The following is a 25,624-nucleotide window of genomic DNA, read 5'->3' as shown; positions in this document are numbered from 1 at the left end:
GGCCCATCAGCTCTATACTCTTATTGGCTAACTCTCACATTTTGATCTAACCCATTTCTAATAATCTGTGTAGCACCATAAGGTCGTGGCTTACTGGGAAAGATTCTAACCTACGTCCATCTTGGGCCAGAGCTGCATGGCGTCTGCCACACTTCCCTTCTTCCCAGCATTCTGTTCTGTCTACTCTGCCCACTAAGGGCTGCCCTATCAAAAGGCCAAGACAGACAGACTCTTTATTCAACCAATGAAAGCAACACACAAACAGAAGAACCTCCTACACCATTAGAACATCAAATTGTTTTCTTTTATTACAGATAAATTTGTCTCTTATTTCTCATGTTCCTTCCTAGTTCTCTTTCACACAGACATGTACTACTTACTGCACAGTAGTGACATAATTTGAATTTATATGTAAAGCAAAATTTAAAGTGTATATTTAATTTTTTTCTATTGGGTAAAACTAATAGTTATTAATTTTCTGATAGCTGATCTCTAGGATTTCAATGGATCACCCCCATCATACTCTGTTCATTATATTGGCTTTAGCAAATGCAAACAAAGATGAACTTTTGAGCAAACCAGAGGCAGCAAGAAGGAGTAGAATACCCAAAAATGCACCAAAAGAAAGCTCTCAGCTTGATGAGGTATTCAGATTAAATACAAATGCCCTTTGTGTTGTCGTGGTTGTTTTTTCTCAGAGTGTTCCTTTCTTAATTCTCAGATTTTAGGAATGTGTGTTGCTGGTAGTAGATTCTAAATACTTTATTATGATGATGCCACCCAAAATTTGTTAACAATCCCTGAACATTTTCCAGAGCATAAATACTGGCTTAGTTTTGTTTTCTTGTAGCAATAGACAAAGAAAATCTAGATTTTAAATAGATTTATTTTTAATACGTATGTTTGCATGTATGTATCTTGTGCTCACAGAGGCCAAAAGAGGTGTTTTAATCCCCTACACCTAGAATTGCCATGTGCATGCTGGGAACTGAACTTGGGTCTTCTGAAAGAGCAGCAGGCGCTCTTAACCATCAGACCAATCTCTCGAACCTCAGAAAAACAGATTTTTTGAAAAGTACACAAGTCTTAACCTTGGATTTTATGTGTGTATGTCATTCACTGTATGGGTGTTTTGTTTATATCTGAGGAATTATAGTCCTTCCATTGTCTAGATATAAATTCTCTTTGTGTAGCTCCAAGAAGCTTGGTTCAGTGGATCTCGTTCTGTCTTTCTTTGTTCCTTGTTGATGATAGGATCGAACAGAGGCTGCAACCAGGATAATCCATACCATCAGAAGTGAGAGGTGTAAGATGGTGAAGGACATGGAGGCACTCTGTGATGCCTACATTATTTTGGCAAACTTGGATGCCTCTCAGTGGAGGAACCAGAGAAGTATGTTTGAAAGTGTTGTTGCTGCTGTTGTTTCAGTTGACCTTCAGTGATACTCCTCAGTTTACTGTTGTCACTAAACTCTTTATTTTTAAATATAGAAGGCATCAATATTCCAGCAAACCAGCCAATCACTAAACTGAAGAATTTAGAAGATGTTGTTGTTCCCACTATGGAAATTAAGGTAATTTACCATTAAATCTTGATTTTTAATAATACTAAATTACACATTAGTAGATTAAATTATCTGTAGACCTTTTTATGTAGTCCAAATGGCTAGTCATTGCAGTTTCATGTGTTTCCAACTAGATATTGTCTATGTTAGATTTCCTTTCCCTAAGCCTTAAAATAGTCACAAGCCTTTAATCCCAGCACTCGGGAGGCAGAGGCAGGCGGATCTCTGTGAGTTCGAGGCCAGCCTGGTCTACAAGAGCTAGTTCCAGGACAGGCACCAAAGCTACAGAGAAACCCTGTCTCGAAAAAAAAAAAAAAAACAACCAAAAAAAAAATAGTCACAAGCTTCTGAGAATTCCCATTGTTTTACTATTACTTTAGCACTAAGGACTAAACCTTTTTATACTAAGCCTTTTTTTTTTTAATAATATTTATTTATTATGTATACAATATTCTGTCTGTGTGTATGCCTGCAGGCCAGCAGAGGGCACCAGACCCCATTACAGATGGTTGTGAGCCACCATGTGGTTGCTGGGAATTGAACTCAGGACCTTTGGAAGAGCAGGCAATGCTCTTAACCTCTGAGCCATCTCTCCAGCCCCTATACTAAGCCTTTTTATACTTTTAATTTTGAGACAGCATCTCACTGAGTTGACCTAGAACCTGCTCTGTAATTTAGGCAAGCCTGAAACTTGACAGCCCTCCTTGTCTCAGTTTCCTTAGTTCCTGGGACTGCAGGCCCATGGCCCGTTCAATTTGTTTCACTTCATGTTGCTCCACTTTTTTCAAGTATGTACATGCTTGCATGGGGGTAGGGGGACATGGTGCTCGTGGTAAGGAAGCACTTTACCAGTTATTTTGTTTTTTAATAATTCTTTATATAGTGGAAGTATTGGTTGTGATGTATTGTATTATTTAATAGAACAACAGTATTACAGTACTACAGTACTTTTAAGTTGCTGTGTGTACATACTAAATTTAGCTATTCACAGTGGTCTTTTTTTTATTACTAGAAGTACCATGTAGACAGGATGCATGTAACAGTTATGGTTATCATTTTACAAACTGATGTGTGAGTTTATATATTAAAATTAGTATCTTTGTTACTGAATCTGACCTGTTACTGAATCATATTTGTTAACTGATTGAGGCTCTGTTGTTTAACTGAATATTTTCACTTTTCAAAATTAACCTGATGTTTTTGTGAATTAAATAATTCCTTAGATGATTTAATAGATGTAAATAACAACTGAGTTCTAATTTTTCAGCAACACTATTCTAATTGACTTGAAATGCTGAAGTTTTATTAAAAGATGTTTAAGAAAGTAAACTAAATTATATGTAATTTTAAAAATCTGGGTTGGCAAGATGGCTCACCATGTAAAGACACTTGTTGCCAAGCCTGTAAACAAAGCTCAACCCTGGGACCAACATGGTGGCACATACAAATGTAGACTCACATACAAAGTAAACAAGCAAATGAAATAAAAACCTACCAATGTCATTTATTCTGACTTTAAACAAAGTAAGTTAAAGATCCAGTTATTAACCAGCAGTTTGTTCTTATCTGTTTTTCGCTTACTATTTATGATTTGTTTTTCTTCAGTGTTCAGTGTTTATCTCTCCTATACTAATTATGTGTCATTTTTTAGGTTGATCCCACGGGAGAGTATGAAAATCTGGTGACTATAAAATCATTTAAAACAGAATTTCGTTTAGCAGGAGGTTTAAATTTACCAAAAATAATAGATTGTGTGGGTTCTGACGGCAAGGAAAGGAGACAGCTTGTCAAGGTAAGACTTCCTGTTTCTGGTATAGTCCTTTGAGGGTTAATGACATCAAAGTCAAGAACAATTTGAGTAGATGTTGTCTTCTTCTCTCATTTGCTGGCTATGTGACTCTAGCTTTATCCTGAATAATGACAGGTAGGAAACATCTGTGAAGTAGACATACAGTTTGCTAGAACCAGACTGCTTTTTTATTGTGTGTCTTTCTTGAAAGACTATCAGAGAAAGTTTTTCCTGATATTGTGGATTAAAATCAGGTCCTTGCTCATGCTCAACAATTCTCTGCTTGTGAGTTACATCCCAGCTCTTGTTTAGGTGTTATTTGAAATAGATCTTGTTAAGATGACTGGGCTGAGCTTGACTTTGGGACCCTCTCAACTCAACTTCTGGAGAACCTGAAATTGTAGGTCAGCACTACTGGGTTTAGCGTACTATCGTTGTATGGCTGATTCAAGAGAAAGAATGTTACCAAAGTATATACACACCATGAGCTTGTTTCTGAAAAAAACTTTTGGTGGTAATTAGAACAGTATATTAAGGCCCTTGCTTAATATACTGGGCCTGGTACTGCGCCATCTGCTACTGTACTGGAAAGTGACAGCATTCCTTGCTTTGTTCTGCTTGCGGAGGTGCTTTTGAGGTCCTGCTGAAGATAGAAAAGAGATGAGATATTACTTTAGCTGGGTGTTTTGTTTGTGCCTTCAGGTGAGAGAGTTCAGTTAATAGTGAAGCAAGAGAAACTTAGTCTTTTGTATTAGTCTGCTTCCCAGTTTCATAGTTTTTTCTAAATGAAAGAATCACAGTAGCTATTAATTATTCAAGAGACTCTGAAACGGAGCATACCTCAGATTGATTTCTGAGGGCCTTGTACTGCTGTTCTTAGATGACTGTGTACTTACAGTACCTGTTTATGTCTGGTTGTTCTGAAGGGCCGTGATGACCTCAGGCAAGATGCTGTCATGCAGCAGGTTTTCCAGATGTGCAATACACTGCTGCAGAGAAACACTGAGACTAGAAAGAGGAAACTGACTATCTGCACATACAAGGTAACTTACTGGCTTCTATTCTGGTGCTTCACCAAGTAAAGTGTACTATTTGTGCCAAGGATGAGCAAATGTTTTCTGTAAATTAACAAATAGTGAATATTTTAGACTTTGAGAGCCACTTAGGTCCCTTGCATTTTAAATCTGTAAAGCCATTCTTTGCTTACATGCTGTACAGAAATAGATTGATGCTGTTATTTTCTTTAGAGGCCATTGATTGCCACTCTCTGGTTGGACAATACAATTTTTATTATCATTAAAGTTATTTACCATTAGATATTTCCTGTAGTTACCTGAAATATTCTGTCTGCCGTTATTGTAATGAACTATAGGGATTTTGCTGTTGTTTGTATGTGTATCGTTTATTAGGTCATGGTTTCATTCATACTCAGGTCAGTCTATTGGAAAGATTTCCAAAATTTGGATTAATAGGTGATTGGACACATGCAACTATAATTTGGTAGATTTTGCTAGAGGACAGTCAGTGGAGTTAGACCCATTTCCATTTCCTTCACAGTAGAAATCTTCAAGTCATGTTATTCTATTAGCTGATCTTTGGCTTCTTAATTAACTCTTAATTAGTTAATATAAGAACCAACTATTTTAATTAATTAATAAACATAAGAGATAAAATTCTGTAGGTGTGTCCTTCTCTGGCTTTGTTCCCAGGTCTCACCCCCCTCTCCGTCCTCTGTCACTGCTGTAACAGGACTTACTGCTACTGCGTTTTCCTTTTCCCAGAAATATATGAACAAACTAAAAAGCATTTAATTCACCTTGTAGTCGAGAACCAGTTCTTTCCAGACAGTCTAACTATCTGTCTCTTTTATTTTCAGAAGGGTAGATTCTGTAAGTATTTTCTCTAGAAATTTAAGTATTTTATCAGGAGCTAACCTAAACATTAATACTTGTTTGAAAATACAGTGGGAAAATGTTCCCTTCACAAGTTAAAGAGTAACATTAAACTCACTTCATAGCACATATACTAAAATTGGAACAATTCAGATAAAATTAACATAGTTCCTGCGCAAGAAGGAAAATAAGAGTAACTGCCTAGCAGTGGCATTAACAAAATAAATACAGGAATGGGTTAAAAAAAATTAGGAAAGCATAAAATGTAAAGGAAAGCTGAGATATATCTTAAGTGGAATGGCATTGAAAAATATCAGCTTATTTCAAAATAATTTTTGATGGTATAATTTCAGTAAGACATTTTGTAAGTACTGTTGATTGCTTGCCTAGCACATACATGGCTCAGGGTTCTATCTCCAGCACTGGGGTGGGGTGTAGATGGGGGTGGAGGAAATCAGTAAAACTGAATAAGCCTTAAAATATTTTCAGGGATATATTTCTAAAAGCCCAGTGTAGATGCTACCAGCTCAGTTACATTCCCAGTCCAACAGATGTAGTTACGGTTCTGTGAAAGCTTTTTATTTTTAGATTTATTTTTGTATATGAGTGTTTTTCTCACATATGTGTCTGTGCACCACATTGTGTGTGGTGTCCTCCGAGGTCAGATGAGCTGCCATATAGGCACTGGGAACTGAACCCAGGTTCTCTGCAAGAATAAGTGCTCTTAATTTCTCTCTCCGCTTCCCTTTCTCTCTCCACCCCTACCCCGTCAGAGTACCCGTTTAAGGCTAGGTCACCTGTAACTCAGACTCAGACAGTGTTTGGGGCTGATGTCCTAGTGTGCTTGGGCTTTTGAAGCCTTTCAAGTTGCTAGAAGAATTTACCTATGGATTGTGTCCCTGCGCTCTTTGGAAATCTAACTTGCTTTTAAAGACTCCCTGTTTGTCCTTCATTTGATCTCTAAAGATAGATGGTCACCTAGCACGTAACCAGTTGGAAGGACTACTTCCTGTGAGGTTATTTGCATCTCAAACACAATAAATGTAAAGTAGAACTCTTTTGTTAACCATCTTCACTTTCAGAATAACCCTTTCTTCCTGCCTCAGCTAAAGGTACTGCTTTCAGGCAGAGTAAAGCTCAGACACTGTATTTTATTTTACGGAAATTTAATATGTGGGGCTGGGGAGATGTCTCAGTGGGTAAAGTGCTTCCCTTGCAAGCATGAGGACCTGAGCTGGAACTAAAGGGTTCCTTGGGACACAAAACAAAGTATTTCTACATATCTAAATATAGTAAAAGAAAAAAAAATATTTAGAATTAAAGATACCATAAAAACAGGGGATCCATAAAGAAAGTAAATTTTAATATTATAACAAGAAATTTACATGTAGACTATATCAATACCTCTTACAGGGAATTTAAAGGTTGTCATTAGAAAAAGATAGAAAAGAACAGAATTCATAAGTAAAAAGTTGTGTGGCCTATAAATTTATCATATGATATTCTGTTAGTCATCTGAAAAATACAAACTAAAACCCACAGTGTGCTACAGTTAGCATGAAAGTGGCAAAATGTAAAAGTCAGACATGTGTTGGAAAAATTCAGTAACAACTTTCTTGGTAATTCTATAAATTGCAACAGTCGACTTGGATAGTTACTTCATTAAGTTAAAGATATACATTCCCTGTAACCCTGTTATATTTTTACCCATGGTCTATCACTGCAGCAGTATTTCAGGGAAAATTGTGGGGGTCTCCACAAACGCTCTGGCCAGCAGAGGCAAGAAGTCGGCTTCACCACAACTCAGTAGCCAGTGTTGGTCAAACTTCCAGAGTCTGGCACTCAGTAGTTTACTTTAGGCATATTTAAGCACAGCACAATTTGGTAAAAAATTTCCAAATGATAATTAACTCAGTCCCATGTGCACAATAAAGGTTAAAACATGACTACATCAAAACTCCTGCAAAGTACAAGTGACATAAAGATAGGTTCCACATATTAACTGAGAGCAGACTCAAGGTCGTCAGTGCTCATGATAGGGATCTAGGAGAGGATAATGCTATAAATTAGCCAAGATAAGCTCAAGGTAAGGGTTTAGAGGAGCTGGTATGTCCTGGCCATACAGATAGCAGAGTTCACCAGGCTATTATCTGTCTCTGCTCCCAGTCTTCTGAGCAGAAAACAGGTTATACAGCTCTCCCTTTGAAGAGACAAAGGTTTTTCTAGTTCTCATCTGTGAGCACAAGGACCTACATGTCTCCTTCAGGAAATAAGAAAACAATACCAACCAATATAAATGTTGAAATGCAAGCTGGATAAATTGGACAGTTGTGTGTATGTGTGTTACCATAAAGTTATGAAATTAATGATAGTTAAGTATATTAACAAAGCCAAACATGAGAATATCAAGTGAGAAAAACCACATTGTAGAAGCTGACACACATATTTTTTTTTTTTAAAGTTTGCAGCTCTCTTGTCTTCTGGCACGCATGCCCCCAGTAATAATTAATTAATTTGTGAAATAATGTTGGCAGGTATTTGTACATAAATAGCTTTAAAAATGAAACACCAAAAATGCATGAATGTGGAAAAGCAGTAGCAAGCATTGTGATAGTGGGAGGAGGCGTGAACACAGCAAGAGGCACAAAATAAGCTTCACTTCTTCCCTGCAAATTTGACAAACTCTTAGATTTGGTAAAGTGGTTTAATGTATAAAATAATATTTGTTTCTTATTATTTTTACATTTGTATGTTTATAAAATATCATGATTTTAAAAACAATTATCTCAGTAAAAGTTCTCATTTTTGTTGAGAATTATATTTTTTCTCTTCTTAAAATTAATAAGACTATAAACAAAAATACAGTATAATTAAATAATGAAAGTATGTTAAATTGAGGCCACAGTCACAAGTAATTGTTTTCCTAGGTGAAATGTCCTAAGTGTCCTGGGTAACAAAAGTGTAAGGGAAGTAGTGGGTGTAGTGGTGCATACCTATAATCCCAGCTACTCCAGAGGCTGAGGCAGGAGCATTGCAAGTTCAAGGGTCCTAGGCTACATAACCACCCTGTTTCAGAAACAAAGCATAATTGAAGCATTCTCTACTAAATGAACAAATTAATTATGGACCAATCACAGATAATGTTGAGTGTCACTAATACGAATGATATCTCGGAGAATTTTGGGTACTGAGGGATGGGTAGCTTCTCTTAAGTCTAAGCAGAAGCTAGAAAGGTGTTCATTTCTGAGCCTTGTTATTTCTTGCTTTCCTCCCAAGATGTTAATAAATTCTGGGAGATGCTTTGCATTACTGATGATGAATGGTCATCCACGGGTCTTTGATGTCTTTCTGTAATCAAATGTATTTGATTTCACCTCAGGTGGTTCCCCTCTCTCAGCGAAGCGGTGTTCTTGAGTGGTGCACAGGAACCATCCCTATTGGTGAATATCTTGTCAACAACGATGAAGGTGCTCATAAAAGATACAGGCCAAATGATTTCAGTGCCCATCAGTGCCAAAAGAAAATGATGGTGAGTTGAAAGGTTATTTAATAGCTTATAAAAATATATAAAGCTACCAAATATTGTAAAATACAAAATATAGCTTCATGAGATAATTGTTGAAGATAGTATTTAGTTTGCGAGATGTAAACTTACCAAGATAATGTGTAAGTGACATAGGGAGGTCTTTACACAATATGAAGTGCCAACTCTGTCATCTTAAAAATATAAACATTGTCCAGTTTATACTAGTTTGCTTCCAGTTTGTGATAAGGTGATTCTTAATAAAACAAACAAAATACCAGTTAAAGTAGAGAAACAAATTAAGCCATTTTTACATTAAACAAGTTTCTGAAATAATTTCCATGCCATTGGCTGTCTGGTTTGGCTTTTACTTGCTGTTTTAGCAGCACTTATTGAATGCCTCTTGTCAACCAGGTACTAAGCTGAGACGTCACAAATTTGACAGTCATTCTTATCCCTACTTTAAAGTGAGATTAGGGACTGTAATTTGCAGAGCTTTAAGACTTGTCTGTCCAAGGTAAATCATTTGTTTTTTGTTTTTGTATTTTTGTTTGTTTTCCAGAAAATTCAGTTGCATTTGTCACATGGTTTTTGTTGTTATCTTGTTTTAAACTGTGTGTGTGTGTGTGTGTGTACCTGTGTGTATGTGTGTTTGTGTCCCTGTATGTGTGTATGTGGCGCTCATGTCATGGTACAAATTTGAAGGTCACAGGACAACTCTGCAGTGTCAGTTCTGCTTGTGCCTGTCTGTGGGAACCAGAGATTAAACTCAGGTTGCCAGACTTGCATGACAAGCTCCATTACCTGCTGAGCCACCTCACTGGCCCCTCAAAGTTTATTTTAAATATGTGATCTGCATTTGATGGAAGTTTGTGCAGGCACTAGTGGTAAAGGATAGGCTTAGAGGAGGAGGTGCTTCTTGTGCCTGGTGGGGAGGAGTGGAGAGTTAGATTCTCGAAACAGACCCTTGTGAGGAATAGGATATCAGGTTTCCTTTAGCGGGAGGGTAAAAGGGTGGGGAGCTGAGGTAGAGTCCCTCTAGACCTGGCTATCCTGTAGGTTTCAATGTAGACCAGGCTGGCCTCAAACCTGCAGGAATCTGCCTGTCTCTACTTTCTGAGTGCTGGGAGTAAAAATACATGCCATCATGCCCAGCTACAGATTTACATTGTAGAAAGAGAGTTCTGACACCAATGTATGTTGTCATTTTGAGAAAACAGATTAGGGATATATTTTAACTAAGTAAGACTAATTAATGGTTATATATGTATATATAAAATGAAGAAAATCAGAAATGAAATTGTTTAGGAATACAAAGGATTCACAGCGGAAGGGTATTGGGTGGGGTAATATACTCAATACGTAATATATACCTGGATGAAATTTTATTAAAAAGTAAACAACAGCAACAAAAACCGTGTGCAGAAGGGTGTGCTCTTCACAGTTTTCTGGAGGATGAGGTGAGCAGCTGTGTTTGGCTTTGGCACATCACTCAAGTTAACTGGAGGCGCCTGGACCAGGTTAGGATGTCATCATCTAGTGTATGGGCACTGAGACCGCTGAAGTCGATAAACTTTGCCTCAGGAGAATATTCCAGAGAGAGGTTTCAGGACAGAAGCCTGATGTCTCCATCCTGTCACAATGCATGTGGTGACACCACTTAAGATGATTGGGAGCTGCCTCTAGCATGTCTGTGTCACTCCATCTATAGTATAAGACCCTTCAAATTAGAATTTAATCAGTCAAAGGATAGGATCCTAATGGGATCACCACTTGAATAAAACTTTCCTGACCAAGTTGCTAACCTCTTATGGGTAGAATGTCTCGGTTTTCTTCTTATTGTCCCTATAATTTGTTAGCTATTTCACATAGAAACATTGTAGCTATTAGTTGAATGACATGACGTGAACATAACACTGAGAAAATGTTGCAAATGTTCTGTTTAAAGGATGTCCAGAAGAAGTCTTTTGAAGAGAAATACGATACCTTCATGACTGTTTGCCAAAACTTTGAACCAGTTTTTCGTTACTTCTGCCTGGAAAAATTCTTGGACCCAGCTGTTTGGTTTGAGAAACGATTGGCATATACGCGTAGTGTGGCCACGTCGTCTATTGGTAATCCTGTATAACTTACATATTGAGCACATAACTATATTCTGACTTACCAGAGGATGATAGTGGTAATGGTAGTTGTTGCTCAAACTGTCCTCACCATTTGATCATTGTGTTTGTTCATGCTAATTTGTTAGCTTGCAACCATCTTTATAGACGAGAATTCCATTCAGAGGTAGGAAACTAAAACCAGTTTTGTTTTGTTTTTAATATAGTGGATGTAGTTTATTTTCACTCCCTTTAATATAAGTTCTTTGAGATTTTCTTTGGAATATAAAACTTCTCATAGCACCCTTTTTGGCTTTCTTTTATTATTGTTCTTCTGTACAGAATCTCTGTAATAGATTTCCACTCAATGGTTCATTGTTTAGTAGAATCTCAGAACAGAAATTGTGATATGTATTTAAATACTTGCTATTCAACGTATGTTTTGACTTTTTAATTTTTTATGAGAATGGAATAAAGTTGTTAGATAAATTAGTTAACAAAATCCTAAAGTATGAAAACCATAACAATGTAGAAACTGGGTGGCCGGGAAGAACAAGTGGGCCCTCTCCCTACAAAAATAACAATGTAGAAACTGTCTCATGTTAATTTGCAACTAAAAACACTGTCTTGTGCCACTTTTGTAATGTACTTAGAGTGACAGGACATGTAGGTTTAGGCAAGATCCCCAGTACTTGTGGAACCTCTTCTGCCTTGAAAATCACTAATTGGGTTAAAGTGGTGTGAGTTATGAATAAGAAATCAGGCTCAGTTAACAGTAAGGCCAGCCAGGCACGGGACATCCTGTTTGCCACCCAGTGACTTTTCTGTAGTACTACATGGTAGCTCAGCGGGCTAAAGGTATTTTAAGGCATGTCATTCTCTGTCTTAAAAATCAAAATGCAGTTATGCCTGCAAAAGCACCTGTGAAATCAAGTAGTGATCCGTTTCTGGTCAGCGTAGTTTATCAGGCAGAGAGGAAAGTTTCACTGTTGAATGTTGAAGTTGCCAATCACTGTATCTCTCTTAAGAACACTTAATAAAAATTTGAGTGTATTACACTGGCTGAGGTAAATCAGGGTCTCGAGCTTTCCACTAATTTTTCCACACTAATTTCAGAGAAAATCAGTGCTTTCTAATAAAGAGAAAACAATTTTAGCAGCATATCTATTTTTAAAACATAGTATACATTAAAATATCTGGCTAGATTTGACTTAAACTCTACATGCTACTTACAATGTATAATTTTCTTTAAATAGCTTTAAAGTCTGAACTACTTAAAAATTGTTTAGAATCAGCGGTATTATGGTTGGATATATGTTAGAGATTTTACATGGTTGTTTTGTTTTTTCCCTAGTTGGTTACATCCTTGGACTTGGTGATAGGCATGTACAGAATATCTTGATAAACGAGCAGTCAGCAGAACTCGTACACATAGATTTAGGTGAGTAGTAAAAGATTTGTATCTTTCATTAATGTTTAGTCATCAAGGACTATTTGCCTATGAGAAAGTATATAACTTAAGTTTTTTTCTTTAGCATAAGCACTTGTGAGATGAGCAACCATCTTCACCTACAATAATAAGTAAAACTTACTGTAAGAGGTGGCAGCTCAAGAAAAGAAGGAAGAGTGATCGAGAAGGTGGAAATCTAAAAATGGGGACAGGGTAATAATTGAGAGCTGTCCTAAGTATCGCTAGAGGGAACTCTGCCTATAATTAAGTAGGGGGTGGGGGGTAGTAGATTAACAAGATAGATAGGCTAAAGAGTTTTGACTTTTCATCTGCTAAATGTTGGGAAATATTTAACCAAGAGCCAATCATGTTTGAATTTTAGGTAACTTCCTAAGCAATTTGGACCAGGAAGTTAAGAGAGAAAATAATAGTGTAGATATGAAATGATGAAGGTTTGGACTAGAGTTGTAGTGACCAGGAGATTAGAGTTGAAGATGGTTGTGTTCTAGGTTTTACCACTAACGTTAGTTGTGCAGACTGAGAGAGGGATTTCCAGACAGCTGAAGCATCTAACAAAGGAATACAGCAGGCTTCATAAAAAAACAAATAAAATAATGAACGAATAAATGAAAATAAGAAAAATAATGTGTTTTCCACATTATTTTAAAACAGTGAGATTTCTGGAAGGTAGTGGAATCTTTTTTTTTTTTTTTTTTTTTTGGTTTTTCGAGGCAGGGTTTCTCTGTAGCTTTGGTGCCCGTCCCGGAACTAGCTCTTGTAGACCAGGCTGGCCTCGAACTCCCAGAGATCCGCCTGCCTTTGCCTCCTGAGTGCTGGGATTAAAGGCGTGCGCCACCATCGCCCGGCGTGGAATCTTGATATAAAAGCGTTTGGATGTAATGGCAAGTCAAACTCTCAGCAGTAGAGAAGACTGAAATCCCTGGGCTGGCGGAGATTCTGATCTCACACTGGAGATGGAGGCTTTAGGAATGCTAAACCAGAGTGGACTTGGTTACTATAATCCTAGCACTTAAAAGGCTGTGGCAGGAGGATTTCTGAGTTCAAGGACAGCTTAGGTTATATAGGGAACTTTTTACCAGTCTGAGCTATGAAATGAGACTCCATTTCAAAACAAAAAGATAAAAATAAGTCTCAGAAACCATGAGGAAGAGATATCTTAGCTGCTGAGCCATTTCTTCAGCCTTGCAAGGAGTCACCTTCTGAGCCACAGGAGGAAAATATCCCATGAAGGCCATAATAAAACCCAGGGTTAACTACAACAGAGAGGTGAAGAGAATTAGAGTGTCCTCCTAGTGAGGAAATCCCATCCCAAAAGCTGCATACTGTGTGACTTCATTTATATAGTCCATTTGATATGGCAAAATTATATAAATAAGCAAATTAGTGGTTGTTAGATGATTGGGGAAAGTAGGTGTGGCTATAAAAGGGCTGTATGAAGGACCTCTTAGTGATGGAATGTTATATGCCTTGGCTGAACTAGTGTCCATATCCTGGCTATGATGCTGTATCATGGTTTTTTCCTGTAGTGAGAAAGACTGGGAGAAGATATAAGGGTGATCCTTGTGCATTATTTCTTAGAATTGCATGTGAATCTGTATTTTTACCTCAAAATAAGCATGTGAGTTTATATCTCAAAACATTTACTACACGAGTCTTCTACACTTCAAACATGCCAGTTTTCCACTGTTTAAATCATCCTTTAATGTGCATTCCTTTGCCAGTAAGCTGTTCTTTTGCATTTGAAGTGGTTCTCAAAGATGATGGAGAGGTAGTAGGCAGGGAAAGCAAAAATAGAGTAATCCTCAAGTACTGATAGCATGTGAGTGACAGGTTATTTGCTGCCTTTACAGAGTTAGCATGTACTTAAGGAGACCGTGTGTCAGCCAGTCACACTTTCTTGCTTCACATCTTTGATTTTAGGAGTGGCTTTTGAGCAGGGTAAAATCCTTCCCACTCCAGAAACAGTTCCTTTTAGACTCAGCAGAGACATCGTGGATGGCATGGGCATCACTGGTGTAGAAGGTGTCTTCAGAAGGTAAGGGAGGAAGGCAGACAATTTTTGCTATCAAGTTTATTATTCAACTAATAAATTTATATAGATGATGGGATTCAGTGGTAGAATGACATCCCGGTACTTAGTACTAAGGAAAAGACCCTTGGTACAGGCAGTAATTGTTCTTTCCAGCCACCTGGGACTTAATTCAGCATGGCACATGTTGTCACATCTAACGTCCTCTGGAAGAGGCCCACTTTTACTGTTATTCAACCTTAGCTGACATGCTCTGTTTTTACTGTTTTGTTGGTGCTCATTGTTGGGGGTGTTAAAGAGATAGTAGTTTTTTGTTTTTATTTTTATTCTTCTCTCATATAATACATTCTGACTTCAGTTCCTCCTCCCTCTACTCCTCTCAAGCACACCCCACCTCCCCTGTCTCCCAGATCCACTCTCCCTCCATTTCCTTTCATAAAAGGTCGGCTCTCCCAGGGTTATCAACCAAACATGGCATAACAAGATGCAATAAAACTGGCCACAAACCCTCATATTAGGGCTGGGCGAGGCAACCCAGTAGAAGGGAAATGGTTCCAAGAGCAGGCAAAAGAGTCAGAAACACCAAGCTAGCAGCCATAATATATTTGCAGAAGACCTGTCTCAGACCCATGTAGACTCCTTGATTGCCGCTTCAGTCTCTGAGCTGCTGTGAGTCCCTTGTTTGTTGATTCTGTTAGCCATGTTCTCCAGGGTCCTCAACCCCTCTAGCTCCTACAGTTCTTCCTCTGCCTCTTCAATGGGGGTTCTTGAGCTCCAAGGGGAGGGACCTCATAGAGATCTCCAAATTGGGCTCAAGAGATGATACTTCTGTCTGAAAGAACCATGTTCTAGTATAGTTCAAAGCCAAACATTTTTTTGTAGTTTTCCCAGTAAAGGTCTATAATCTCAGATTGTAAAAGTAAATTAATACTTGCCCCAGTAATCAATCAAGACAAAGTATTTCATAGCAGTAGTGTCTTTTTTTTTTAAACAAGTGCTGATCTTATAAAATACACACCACATATTTGTATTTATTTATATTAATTTCTGGGACATCTCTTAAATGCTGTCTTTGCCAACTGGTCTGCTTTTTGAAATAAAATTTTGGGAATTGCTAACAAGGATCATCTAAGTATGCACACATAAGTGCATATAGGCAAAGATGACTGAAATATTGGTGTGCTACAGAATTCATGTTTGTAATGTGTTTCACCTTGCAGATGCTGTGAGAAAACCATGGAAGTTATGCGCAGTTCTCAGGAAACTCTGCTAACCATTGTAGAAGTAAGACATCTGGATTCCTTTACTGGTCAGCCTACCTTGTTAAGAAGTCACTCATTTGAAGAGCATTGCTCATTTCATGTAGACTGGTGCTGGGCAGCAGCAGGAAGGGACACAGTGGACATTTTCTTACATCACAATGTTTGGGGTTAGAAACGTGTCGTGGGATATTGTAGCATTTTTAAGTAATCTCCAATTTCTAAAAAATAAATGAGCACTTTGACATCCTAGACATCCCACTTCGGCCTGTTGCTGTTGTGCTTGCCACACAAGCATGAGGGCCTGAGTTGGTATCCCTAGAAGCCTTATAAAAACCTAGCATAGTAGTGCATGTTTATAATCCTAGCACTTAGGAGGCGGGGACGGGAGGATCTTTGGGACTCATGGCCAGTTAGTATAGCCAAATTGGTGAGTTACCGATTCGGTGATAGGCACTGTCTCAAAAAGAAAATGAATAGAAAAATGATTGAAGAAAACACCTGACATCAACCTCTGGTCCCATCACACCCACACACGTGTACATATACATACCAATGTAGCTGTATGTATCCCATATGGGATTGAGATTGGTTTCCATGAAATCAATAATATATGTCATTTTCCCTCCAAATTTCAGAGCTAATTTAATTGCAAATCAGAATAGCAACACTGTTAGTTATGTAACTGAAGAATGAGGTTTGCTGTTGAGGCTCTTGTAGTTCTTGTTTGCTATGTAGCTTTGAGACAGTTCATCTGAATGGAGCTGTGTCCTGCAGAACATGTGTTTAAATCAGGTTTATCATCTCATGTAGACCCAGGACAGAGAGGGAAAAAAGTCATACTTCCAGTGCTTATGACACTAATTCTACCCAAGTGAGAATTATGTGCGTCTGGCAGTCATTACAAAGCTGGTAAGGATGTGTGAGACAAGAACTCAGCTATTTCCTACAGAGAGAAATAAAGGAAGTTGAGTACAGGCCCGACTGCACATAGGTATCACCTATTCTGCTTCTAACGAGTACTGTTAACTGAGTTTGAACCAGATTTTTAGGGACGAAGAAGTAGGAGCGTGTGTGTTTTGTAAATCCCTCCTGTGCAGGCAGGGTTGAGAGTCATTTGTATTTCGCTGGCACTATTGAGATTCATAGTAAGGGTGGAGCTGTGTCCTTTAGAAGATTCAATTAGCAGTTTGCCATGCTGGTCTGAGTGAGAGTATTACATCTGAGAAATGATTTCTGTTCCCACTTACAATACCTCTATCACCTTAGAACAAACCCACCCTTCACAGTCACACAAAGTTCTATTGTTGCCCCTGGTAAATCAGTCCAAATTTCTGAGAGTCATTTGCCATGGTTTTCCTAATATTAAGGAACAGTTTCTCTTTCATCACTGCTGTCTCCTGCTCTAGGGCAGTGCTTCCCAATAGTGTTTTGACTCCCAATCCTGAGGTCACTCCTTTTAATTTCAGTCCCTCCATGGTTTATCAGTGGTCCTGGAGGACACTCAGAGCAGCGGCACAAAATTAAAATCTTTTGATACTGCTGATCTAGTACATGTCCTAAAGTTAAAATATGCTGAAGACATTTTACAGTCCTAGCATGTGGATGCTGAGGAAACCCAGTGAAGGTGACTATCAGAAAGGATTGTGGTCCTGTGATATTGGCCTGGCCTCTGTAACCAAGTATTCTACTTACTACTGAGACTGCCTAAGTCTGACTGAGAAACAAGAAATGTCTGTGTGTACACACAGCAGGGCAGTTTGCTGTTGAACACTTTACATCCTTTTATTAGATTCACTCTGCTTGGGATCTAATTAATAGAAAAAGAGCCACTGGAGTGGGTAGTAGGATGGTGGTCAAAATGTTAGTTTTGATGGAGCTAAAACTCCATTAGGGAACATGGCTTAAGAGTGAGGTGAAATAGACCTGGAGAGAGAAGGGAGTGAAAACCACAGTGACAATCTCCTCCAGCTGGGACAGTGTCATCCAGCCTGACACCTGACCCTGGGGGAAGAGTGAACTCGGGGTGGGATGAGAACCTTGGAGCTTATATTTAACATAGCTCCTCTGCACAAATGCATAACTCATCTCTTAGTCTGCTCCCTCCACTGGCTGCTCCAGACTAGTGTTATTTCATGTGGTTGCTATTGTTGATTGTAATCAATATGCACATCGTTTGTTTTTCTGTCTAGGTCCTTTTGTACGATCCTCTCTTTGACTGGACTATGAATCCTTTAAAAGCTTTGTATTTGCAGCAGAGGCCAGAAGATGAGACTGACCTCCATTCTACCCCCAATGCGGAAGATCAAGAATGCAAACGAAGTCTTAGGTGGGAGATTTTAGGAGGGACCCATTGTTAGTTACTTATATTTTGTTATTCCCAAGCCCTTAACTGTTGTGCCTCATTGATTTCTTCATGTTTTTCATCCTTAGTGATACTGACCAGAGTTTCAACAAAGTAGCTGAACGTGTCTTGATGAGGTTGCAGGAGAAACTGAAAGGCGTGGAAGAAGGCACTGTGCTCAGTGTGGGCGGACAGGTGAACTTGCTTATCCAGCAGGCCATGGATCCCAAAAATCTCAGCCGACTCTTTCCAGGATGGAAAGCTTGGGTGTGACCTTCAGCTCAGGAATTACTCTAAACTCAAGACTTCAGAAATTACATATCAGCCACCATATTTGGATGGAAATTAGTTAATAACTGCTTTTGAACCAGTCTTCTCCTTGATACATAACCAGCCAAAAATTAATATTTCTGCTCTTGTATGTTAGGATGAATGTTGACTCTTAAGATCATGCTTGTATTGTTTTCAGTGGGATCACTGAGGTGCACAGTGACCTGAAGCCAGTGGGAGCAGCAGAGTGAGTTTTGCTTTGGTGTGTGTTAGGACGAGTTTGTAACTCTTGCTCTAAGCAGTCTTTAGTTAAAGCAAGTTCCCAGACAGTCACTGTGTGAGCATGTGCGTGCGAATTCCAAAGTACTTAGTAATACTGTAGAAAGGGTAGACGTTAAAATTATAACTGTCACTATATCATGGGAAACTCACATTAAAATAAATGTTGGACTGGAGTGTAGCTCAGTATAAAACAAGTGCCCAAACTGTCTGAGGCCCCAAGTTCAAAACCAGAATTGCAGATTAAAGGGGTGGTGGGGAATGGAGTAAATGGTGTTGAAAACAAAGTAGTATAGGTTGAACACACTTAGTTTCAAAGTCCAAAACATGAGATGTTCTGGTATCCAAAGCTTTCTGACATATTGAGCACATTTCAGAGGTTCAGATTAGGCGCATAGCTAGTCTTAGCTTGCAGTCGTCACAAATGCTTTACAATCTGAAAATATCCAAAACCAGAGGCAGCTCTGGTCCTCGGCATTTTTAGGAGGGGACACTGAATAAACCTGCACTTAAGAAATGGTCTGCTTTCAAGCCAGGCGTGGCGGGACTGTCAGAGCTACACAGAGAATCCCTGTCTCTAAAACCAAAGCAGAAGAAATGTTCTGATTTCAGTTGCAGGATCACTCAATGTTCCCAAGTGATGAGGTCTGGAGAGGAAGAGCATGTGTAGCTAGTGGTGTTTAAGTGAGTTCTGTGCTCTTCCTGTTTCAGACCCTCTAGTATTGACCATTGCTGTATGTTTCTTTCTTATCTTTCTCCTAGTTCATGAATTCTCCTGTTAACTACATCTCATCTCCTAGATTCCTTCAAAAATTGTTTTTCAGGGTTGACAATGTGGCTCAGTAGGTAAAGCGCTTGCCGTACAAGTTCCGCCTGAGTTCCGCCCCGAGAACCCATGTAAAGCTGTTCTCTGACCTCCACATGCCTGCCATGGCACATGCATGTCCACACACATACAACAATGAAGCTTATTTTTATTTTTACAAGGGAAAAAGTAGATTTTATTTTCAGCTATGTGCTCTGGAACTAATAGACCTCTACCTGCTTCTGCCTCCCAGGTGTTGGGATTAAAGGTATGCATCACCATACTCAGCTTAATGAACTTTTCGCGTCCTTTTCTGTCACTAACCGTCTTACACGTCTCATGCTGGGTGTTTATATTGTTGATTCTTGAGTTTGGTGGGCTAGTTTGTCTTTTTGAAAGGTGAGCTCATTTTCAGCCCCCTTCTTACATATGTGTGTGTGTGAGACTCCTGCATGGCCTAGGTTAAGAGTGATTCTTCAAGAGAGTTTGCTCATGTCTCATCCCCAGGGACGTCACAGACATTCCTCGGCTCCAGGCTGTAGGTCTCAGGAATAGTGTAGATTGCTGAGAGCAGAAGAGTCTCCCAGGCCATGACAGAGGCCTCTGTTATCTCTGTGCAAATAGGCAGAGTGTTGTACTGATACCCTTTTCAGTGAAAGCTAAGCCTGCATGTGCATCAAGGTGGTAGGGTGAAGGGAGGTGCATCTAATGTCTCTCCCTTGCTGTTTGCAAGCCTAAGATTCTTTAGTCCATACACAGACACTCACACACATATATATATACATCGATACACATATGGATGTTTGCATTATTGTGTGTGTGTATATATATGTATATATGTATGTATATATGTGTGTATATACATATACACACACATACACAAAGCCAAACTCTTGGTTTCTGCAAACTATTATGAAAATTATTTTGCATTTTAACTTTCCTGCTTTGTGTCTTTTGTCAGAATTTGATATTATGAATATTTGTTATCTACTTACTGTAGTAATCAAGGGGATGTGTTGAACTTAGAATGTCTTTAAGAAAGTGTTGATCTCCTCATAGATAATGATATTAGCTAATAACGGCTAGTTAAATGAATTTGTAATATTTCTGTAGTTAAATCACTGAAGAGGTTGGAATAATATAGTTGATCCATTCTTCACCCTTGAATTATATGCCACAAACATATTTTATTGATGACTTTGAAAAGTTTATATTAGGTTTTCAGGTAAACCTAGAAGCAGCTAATTGAAATATAAAAAGATTAAATTATAAAATATTTTTGACAAACTTGAGTAAGATGGGCAGTTACAAGGAGCCAATGAGGTGAGATTTACAGGTATTAAAAATCAGGTATTTCCTTTATGCCAAGTACCTGACATGTCTATCAGCAGTATGTTTGATTCCTACAACCAAAACTTGTAATAATGGATGGTTTTCTTTTTTTTAATGCTTTGAAAACTAAAATTTTTTTACTGTACTCATTGTTTAAATCCATGACAAGTGCTTCACCTATACACATAAAATTACTAAATTGTTTTATATATACAATATATACACCTATAGAAAAAGGAAGTAGGAAAATATTAATAGATAAAAATATAGCATATAGACAGAGTATTTATGCATTCCAGCCTTGTTTGAGTGACAGGTAAAGAAACTTGTTACAAGTCATAATGCCTCCATATCTGCTAGGAAAAGACCGCGGCATCTCTGAGTCACCTGGGAAAAGCCATATTCCTGTTTTGCTTTTGAAAATAATTATTCGTAGGTTTATATTTATTAAGTATATCCTTAAGCCTTTCATCACTTTAGAAACCTATAAAATTAGCAAACTAAGCTACATTTTAGTAAATCTTTTGATCCCAGAAAGCAAAACTGGGCAACAGACCTATATACAAAGTACACAGTTGAAATCTTTGGGCAAAAGCCAACAAGAATGTTAATGGATGAGTAGCTCTCCTAGTCCAGTCCTATCAAACTGTGGATCACAGCGGGCGGATGAGCATGCCCAGCTGCTGCTGCTGTGTAAATTCTTTTCATGATGAACCTATATAAATAACGCTACGGTTAGGCTAATAATAGAAAAATACTGTTTGTAGCATACTATAATTAGAGAAAGTTATTGGTATAAAACACAGAAAAATAATCTATGCCTTTTACCTGTCAGGAAAAATGGCAACAACATTGTGATATTTATTACCTCACAATAAATTTCATTGATTGTAAGTTGAGCCACGATGATTGAAACATTATAGCATGATTTTGCATACCATCAGTTCATTAGATAATCAGCAGATATATAGCCCTTGAATTTTCCAAAACCTTCTTAGTTTTTCATGTATAAAAGTAGGAAACCAGATTAGAGAGCCCTCAGAAACAGAAGTGTTGAAGGTACCATATCGTTACAACTCAAAAATTCAAAATACAAGCATCATACATACGAGCAATAAATAAGTCGGACTTTTGTTCTGAATGCCTTAGCTATACACTAAGTGCCCTTTTCCTGAGAGAAGAAAATGTGCATATAAGGCTGGGTTCATGTTTTACAATGACTCTTTAAAACATATATTTTTGATGGGCAAATTGTATTCCAAAGTTTTTTTAGGTAGCCGACATTCAAAACATTGGTATACCTTCTATTTTATGAAGAAATAATTTTAAAGTGTCAGTTGGAAATTTTTCATGCTGCTGATTAGTCATTATCTTGTTAACTGATGACATCAGGTATTTCATTTTATATCCAGAGAAAGTAAAAGTTGGAAAAGGTTACTTGTCTGAGGCCAGAAGACATTGCACACAAGTATCATATAAGCAGTCTCTTCAGTTGAAGAGCTTTTAGTAAAAAGAATCTGGCGTTCACTGGTCAGGTATAAGTCAGTGAAAAGCAAATAGAGAAGCTGGTAGAAAAGGAAGTTAGACAGCTGGTGTGTCTAGAGTGAGGGAGGCAACAGTCCCTCTTCCAACCCTGTGCACCCTCAGAGTGGTCCCAAGTCAGGCCCCAAATGTAAGGTTGTCATAGTGTTCACTTAAAATGGGGAAAAGATTGTGCACCTAGAAATCTGTCACAAATTTAAATATGGTAAAAGGAACAAAAGCAAAAAGGAAAAACTTTGGGCACCTTAAGGTTTATAATAACCACCTTTTTAAGTAGAAGGCCAGTATGGAATAGAGAAAAGTGCCATTTCAAGTGTTTTAGTTGCACCTTAATGAAATTATATATTTTATATAGATGTGTTTAGTGTTATTAAATGTAATCTGTTACATTGTTACCTGAATGTTATAAAAAAAATTTTAATAAAGAATTATACAAGTTTATGTTAACGGTACAAGTGTATGTCAATTTTATGAAATACTTGATATGGGCCCATCATGGGGCTAGTTCCTAGGGAGACAGCAGTGAGCCCAGAAGTCAGCACGCGGTTCAGAATCCAGGTAGGAGGGCTCCCGGCTGTGTTCTTGGCTGTGCTTTAGAAAATGATCTAGTTGACGTTTCTCAAATCTGAAAAACTGAGTTGCACCAGGATATGACAAATAAAGATCCTGATATCCTAAATGTGATGTTTCATTTTATCATATTATTTTAAAATAAATTCATTCTTCTTGAGAGTTTCATGTTCCTCTGTGCAGCTTCTGGCAAAATGAATTTTGTATACAGTGTGGTCAGAGTGTCCAGAAAAATTGGGTTCAGACTTAGTAAAAAATCTCATATAATGGAATTACTCCTTGGAATAAAAGCCCCCTACTTTGCTCTGATGGGATGCATGGTTTTGTATACAGCAGGAGTAAGAGTGTATTCTTTGCAGTACATTGCTCCTTCCCCTCTGTTCGCTTATCGTTCATTGCCATCACCAGTTTCACAGGTAGTTAAATCTTTTCTGTAAGGACTTCCCTTCAACGCTACCCAAGTCTTAGAGTTTCTGTTGTGGAGGTCCTCATACTGTTACCTCATTTCTTTCTCGGCACCTTTGTGGTTTTTATACGGTATCTCTTGTCTCTTATTATTTGGAATTTAAGGTGCTTACTCTCCATGGAAATGTTACCTAGTCTTTCTAGAAACTTACGTTGGTTCTTTTAGCCCCAGTGGTTCTCAACCTTCCTAATACAGTTCTCATATAGCTGTTGTCCTCAGCCATAGAATTGTTTTCATTGCTACTTCACAACTATCATTTTGCCACAGTTAGGAACTGCAAAGTAAATCTGTAGTTTTCAGTGGTCTCAGTTGACCCTTACGAAAGGGTCATTCAATCCCCGCCACAGGGGTCACATCCCACAGGTTGAGAACTGGTGTTTTAGGTGCTCATTTCTGCTATGAATAATTATTTTTTTCCTCCCAGATCTAATACTATTTTGTTACTTTATCTTCCTCTACTCTTTTGGCCACAGCCTCTGCTTGTGCAGCGATAACGGAAGATACAAGCCGTCATGTTGGCTCATGGCCAACGCTCAAGTGTCCGTGTTTCCCCATTTTCTGTTTCCTGAAGGGTTTTTAGTGAGGCGTCTGTGTCACTTTTCCTGTTAAAGAAATCCCTGGACTGCTGTGAAGCTTTGGTTGGGTTAACAGTTACTGCACTTGCTGTAAATGACCACTTTCTGAAAGTGAGCGTGTCACTTTGGTGTTCACACTGTTAGGTTTCCTAAAATTAAGTCAGCCATACACTTTCAGCACCTGAGAATTGGTGGGATCTTTAGGAGGTAGGCCAGTGCAGGTAGGGGAGAGGCAGGTTATGACCTTTGAACTCATAAAGTGGAATCCTGTTGCCTCTTTGTGTTGCTGCTCCCTGTCTTTGAAATGGTCAGCTTTGCAAGACAACTTGCTCCCTGGCGTGATACTGTCTCACCACAGAACCTGAAGTGAAGGAGTCTGATAAATTGTGTACCTTAGGCATTTTACCCCAACAATAGAATGCTATCATAACATACATGGGTATGTGGACATCTTTTTAGGACTCTGTCCTTAGTTCTCTGGTATAAAACCAGAAATGGTGTCCTTTTGTTTGGGGCTTTTTTTTTTCACCTTTTAATTCTCACAATGTATGATTTCTTGAGATTGAAAACATATGCCATCAGGTTAAGTGTTTCTCCTCAAGAGGACTTCTGTTGTTTGTTTTTAGGTGTATGGATGGGTTTTTGCCTACGTTTATGTCTGTCTACCACTCACATGCTGGAAGATGGCAGTAGATTATCTAGAACTGAAGTTAGATAGTTGTGAGTCACATGTCAGTGCTGAAAAATCAAACCTTGGTCTTTGGGAAAAGCAGTTGGTGCTTTCAACCACTAAGCCAATTCTCCAGCCCCTGGTGTATAGTTTCTTTATGGTAAGTCTTCACAGCCCTTTCTCTCAGGCTTTTGGAAATATACAGAATATTGTTGCTTATAGCTACCCCACTACAGAGGCACAGAACCTAAGACATATTGATTCTCTGTGTGTGCATGTGTGTAAATTTACTGATCATGTCTGATCTTCATTCTCCTCTCTTGGGGAGGTTTCCTCCTCCCTTTTATTTCCATGTGACACAAGAGTGCCTGTTGGTTTTGCTATGTCTGACTTTTATTTTATTTAACATGATACTCTCCAGATCTATTTTCTCCCAGATGCTAGGTGACATGATTTTACTCTTTATGGCTAAATAGTACTCAGCTGTACATATAAACTACATTTCTTTTTCTAGAAGAGGATGATTTCTTGATGAGGTATTTAAATCACTGTTAACTGTATTTGGATATGTCTGTCCCTGAGGCTACTCCAAAAAATTCAAAGCAAAACTACTGTGTGATCCTGCAGTGGTACTTCTGGTGTTTATCTAAAGGAAACCAATGTATCAAAGAAATTCATGCTTCCTACATTGACTGCTTCCATCAAAGGCACCAAACTAAAGGAGATGGAACCCTGAGCACCCAGATTTGACGGGTACATGTTGTATGTGCATTGTGAAATACACTTCCCCACCTTGAGATGTGTAAGTTGTTACCTGTGCATCATTTAAAAAATACTTAAGTGAACAGTTCAGGAAAAAAATAAGTGAGGGCCATTTGTACAGTGAATGAGCTCTGCCCTGAGCAACTGTGCTAAAAGCAAATTGCATTTGGAGGTTTTTTTTTAAACAACCTAAATATACTTTATTTTAAGTGTGATTTCAGACAACTACAGTTTATCAGAATACCAGGAAGAACTATACACTGTCCAGTGTAGTATTTCTGAAGTCCTCCTTAATAGGAGCAAACATATACAAAAGTCATTACAGTCGAAATAGTCAGTCTCTAGGCTTTAACTGAAAAATGGGCTTGAAGGGCCATTGCTC

General features: G+C 38.3%; 1 protein-coding gene across 1 annotated transcript in view; it reads left to right on the top strand.

Moving 5' to 3' along the window:
- The window catches only part of Atm (ATM serine/threonine kinase), a 106,240-nt gene extending 83,501 nt beyond the window's left edge, over positions 1-22,739 (top strand). The window contains exons 52-63 of the mRNA XM_041638438.1: positions 486-644; positions 1,255-1,393; positions 1,492-1,574; positions 3,217-3,357; positions 4,281-4,397; positions 8,626-8,775; positions 10,718-10,883; positions 12,223-12,309; positions 14,260-14,374; positions 15,589-15,652; positions 17,820-17,956; positions 18,061-22,739. Coding sequence (XP_041494372.1) covers positions 486-644; positions 1,255-1,393; positions 1,492-1,574; positions 3,217-3,357; positions 4,281-4,397; positions 8,626-8,775; positions 10,718-10,883; positions 12,223-12,309; positions 14,260-14,374; positions 15,589-15,652; positions 17,820-17,956; positions 18,061-18,244 — 1,542 coding nt within the window. The 3' untranslated portion in view covers positions 18,245-22,739. The remainder of the gene's footprint in view (positions 1-485; positions 645-1,254; positions 1,394-1,491; positions 1,575-3,216; positions 3,358-4,280; positions 4,398-8,625; positions 8,776-10,717; positions 10,884-12,222; positions 12,310-14,259; positions 14,375-15,588; positions 15,653-17,819; positions 17,957-18,060) is intronic.
- The last annotated feature ends 2,885 nt before the right edge of the window (positions 22,740-25,624 follow it).

Source organism: Microtus oregoni, unplaced genomic scaffold, assembly GCF_018167655.1.
Source record: "Microtus oregoni isolate MIOR12 unplaced genomic scaffold, Mior012 000055F_ref0000237, whole genome shotgun sequence".
NCBI classification, from domain to species: domain Eukaryota; kingdom Metazoa; phylum Chordata; class Mammalia; order Rodentia; family Cricetidae; genus Microtus; species Microtus oregoni.
This window is presented reverse-complemented; position numbering and strand designations above follow the sequence as displayed.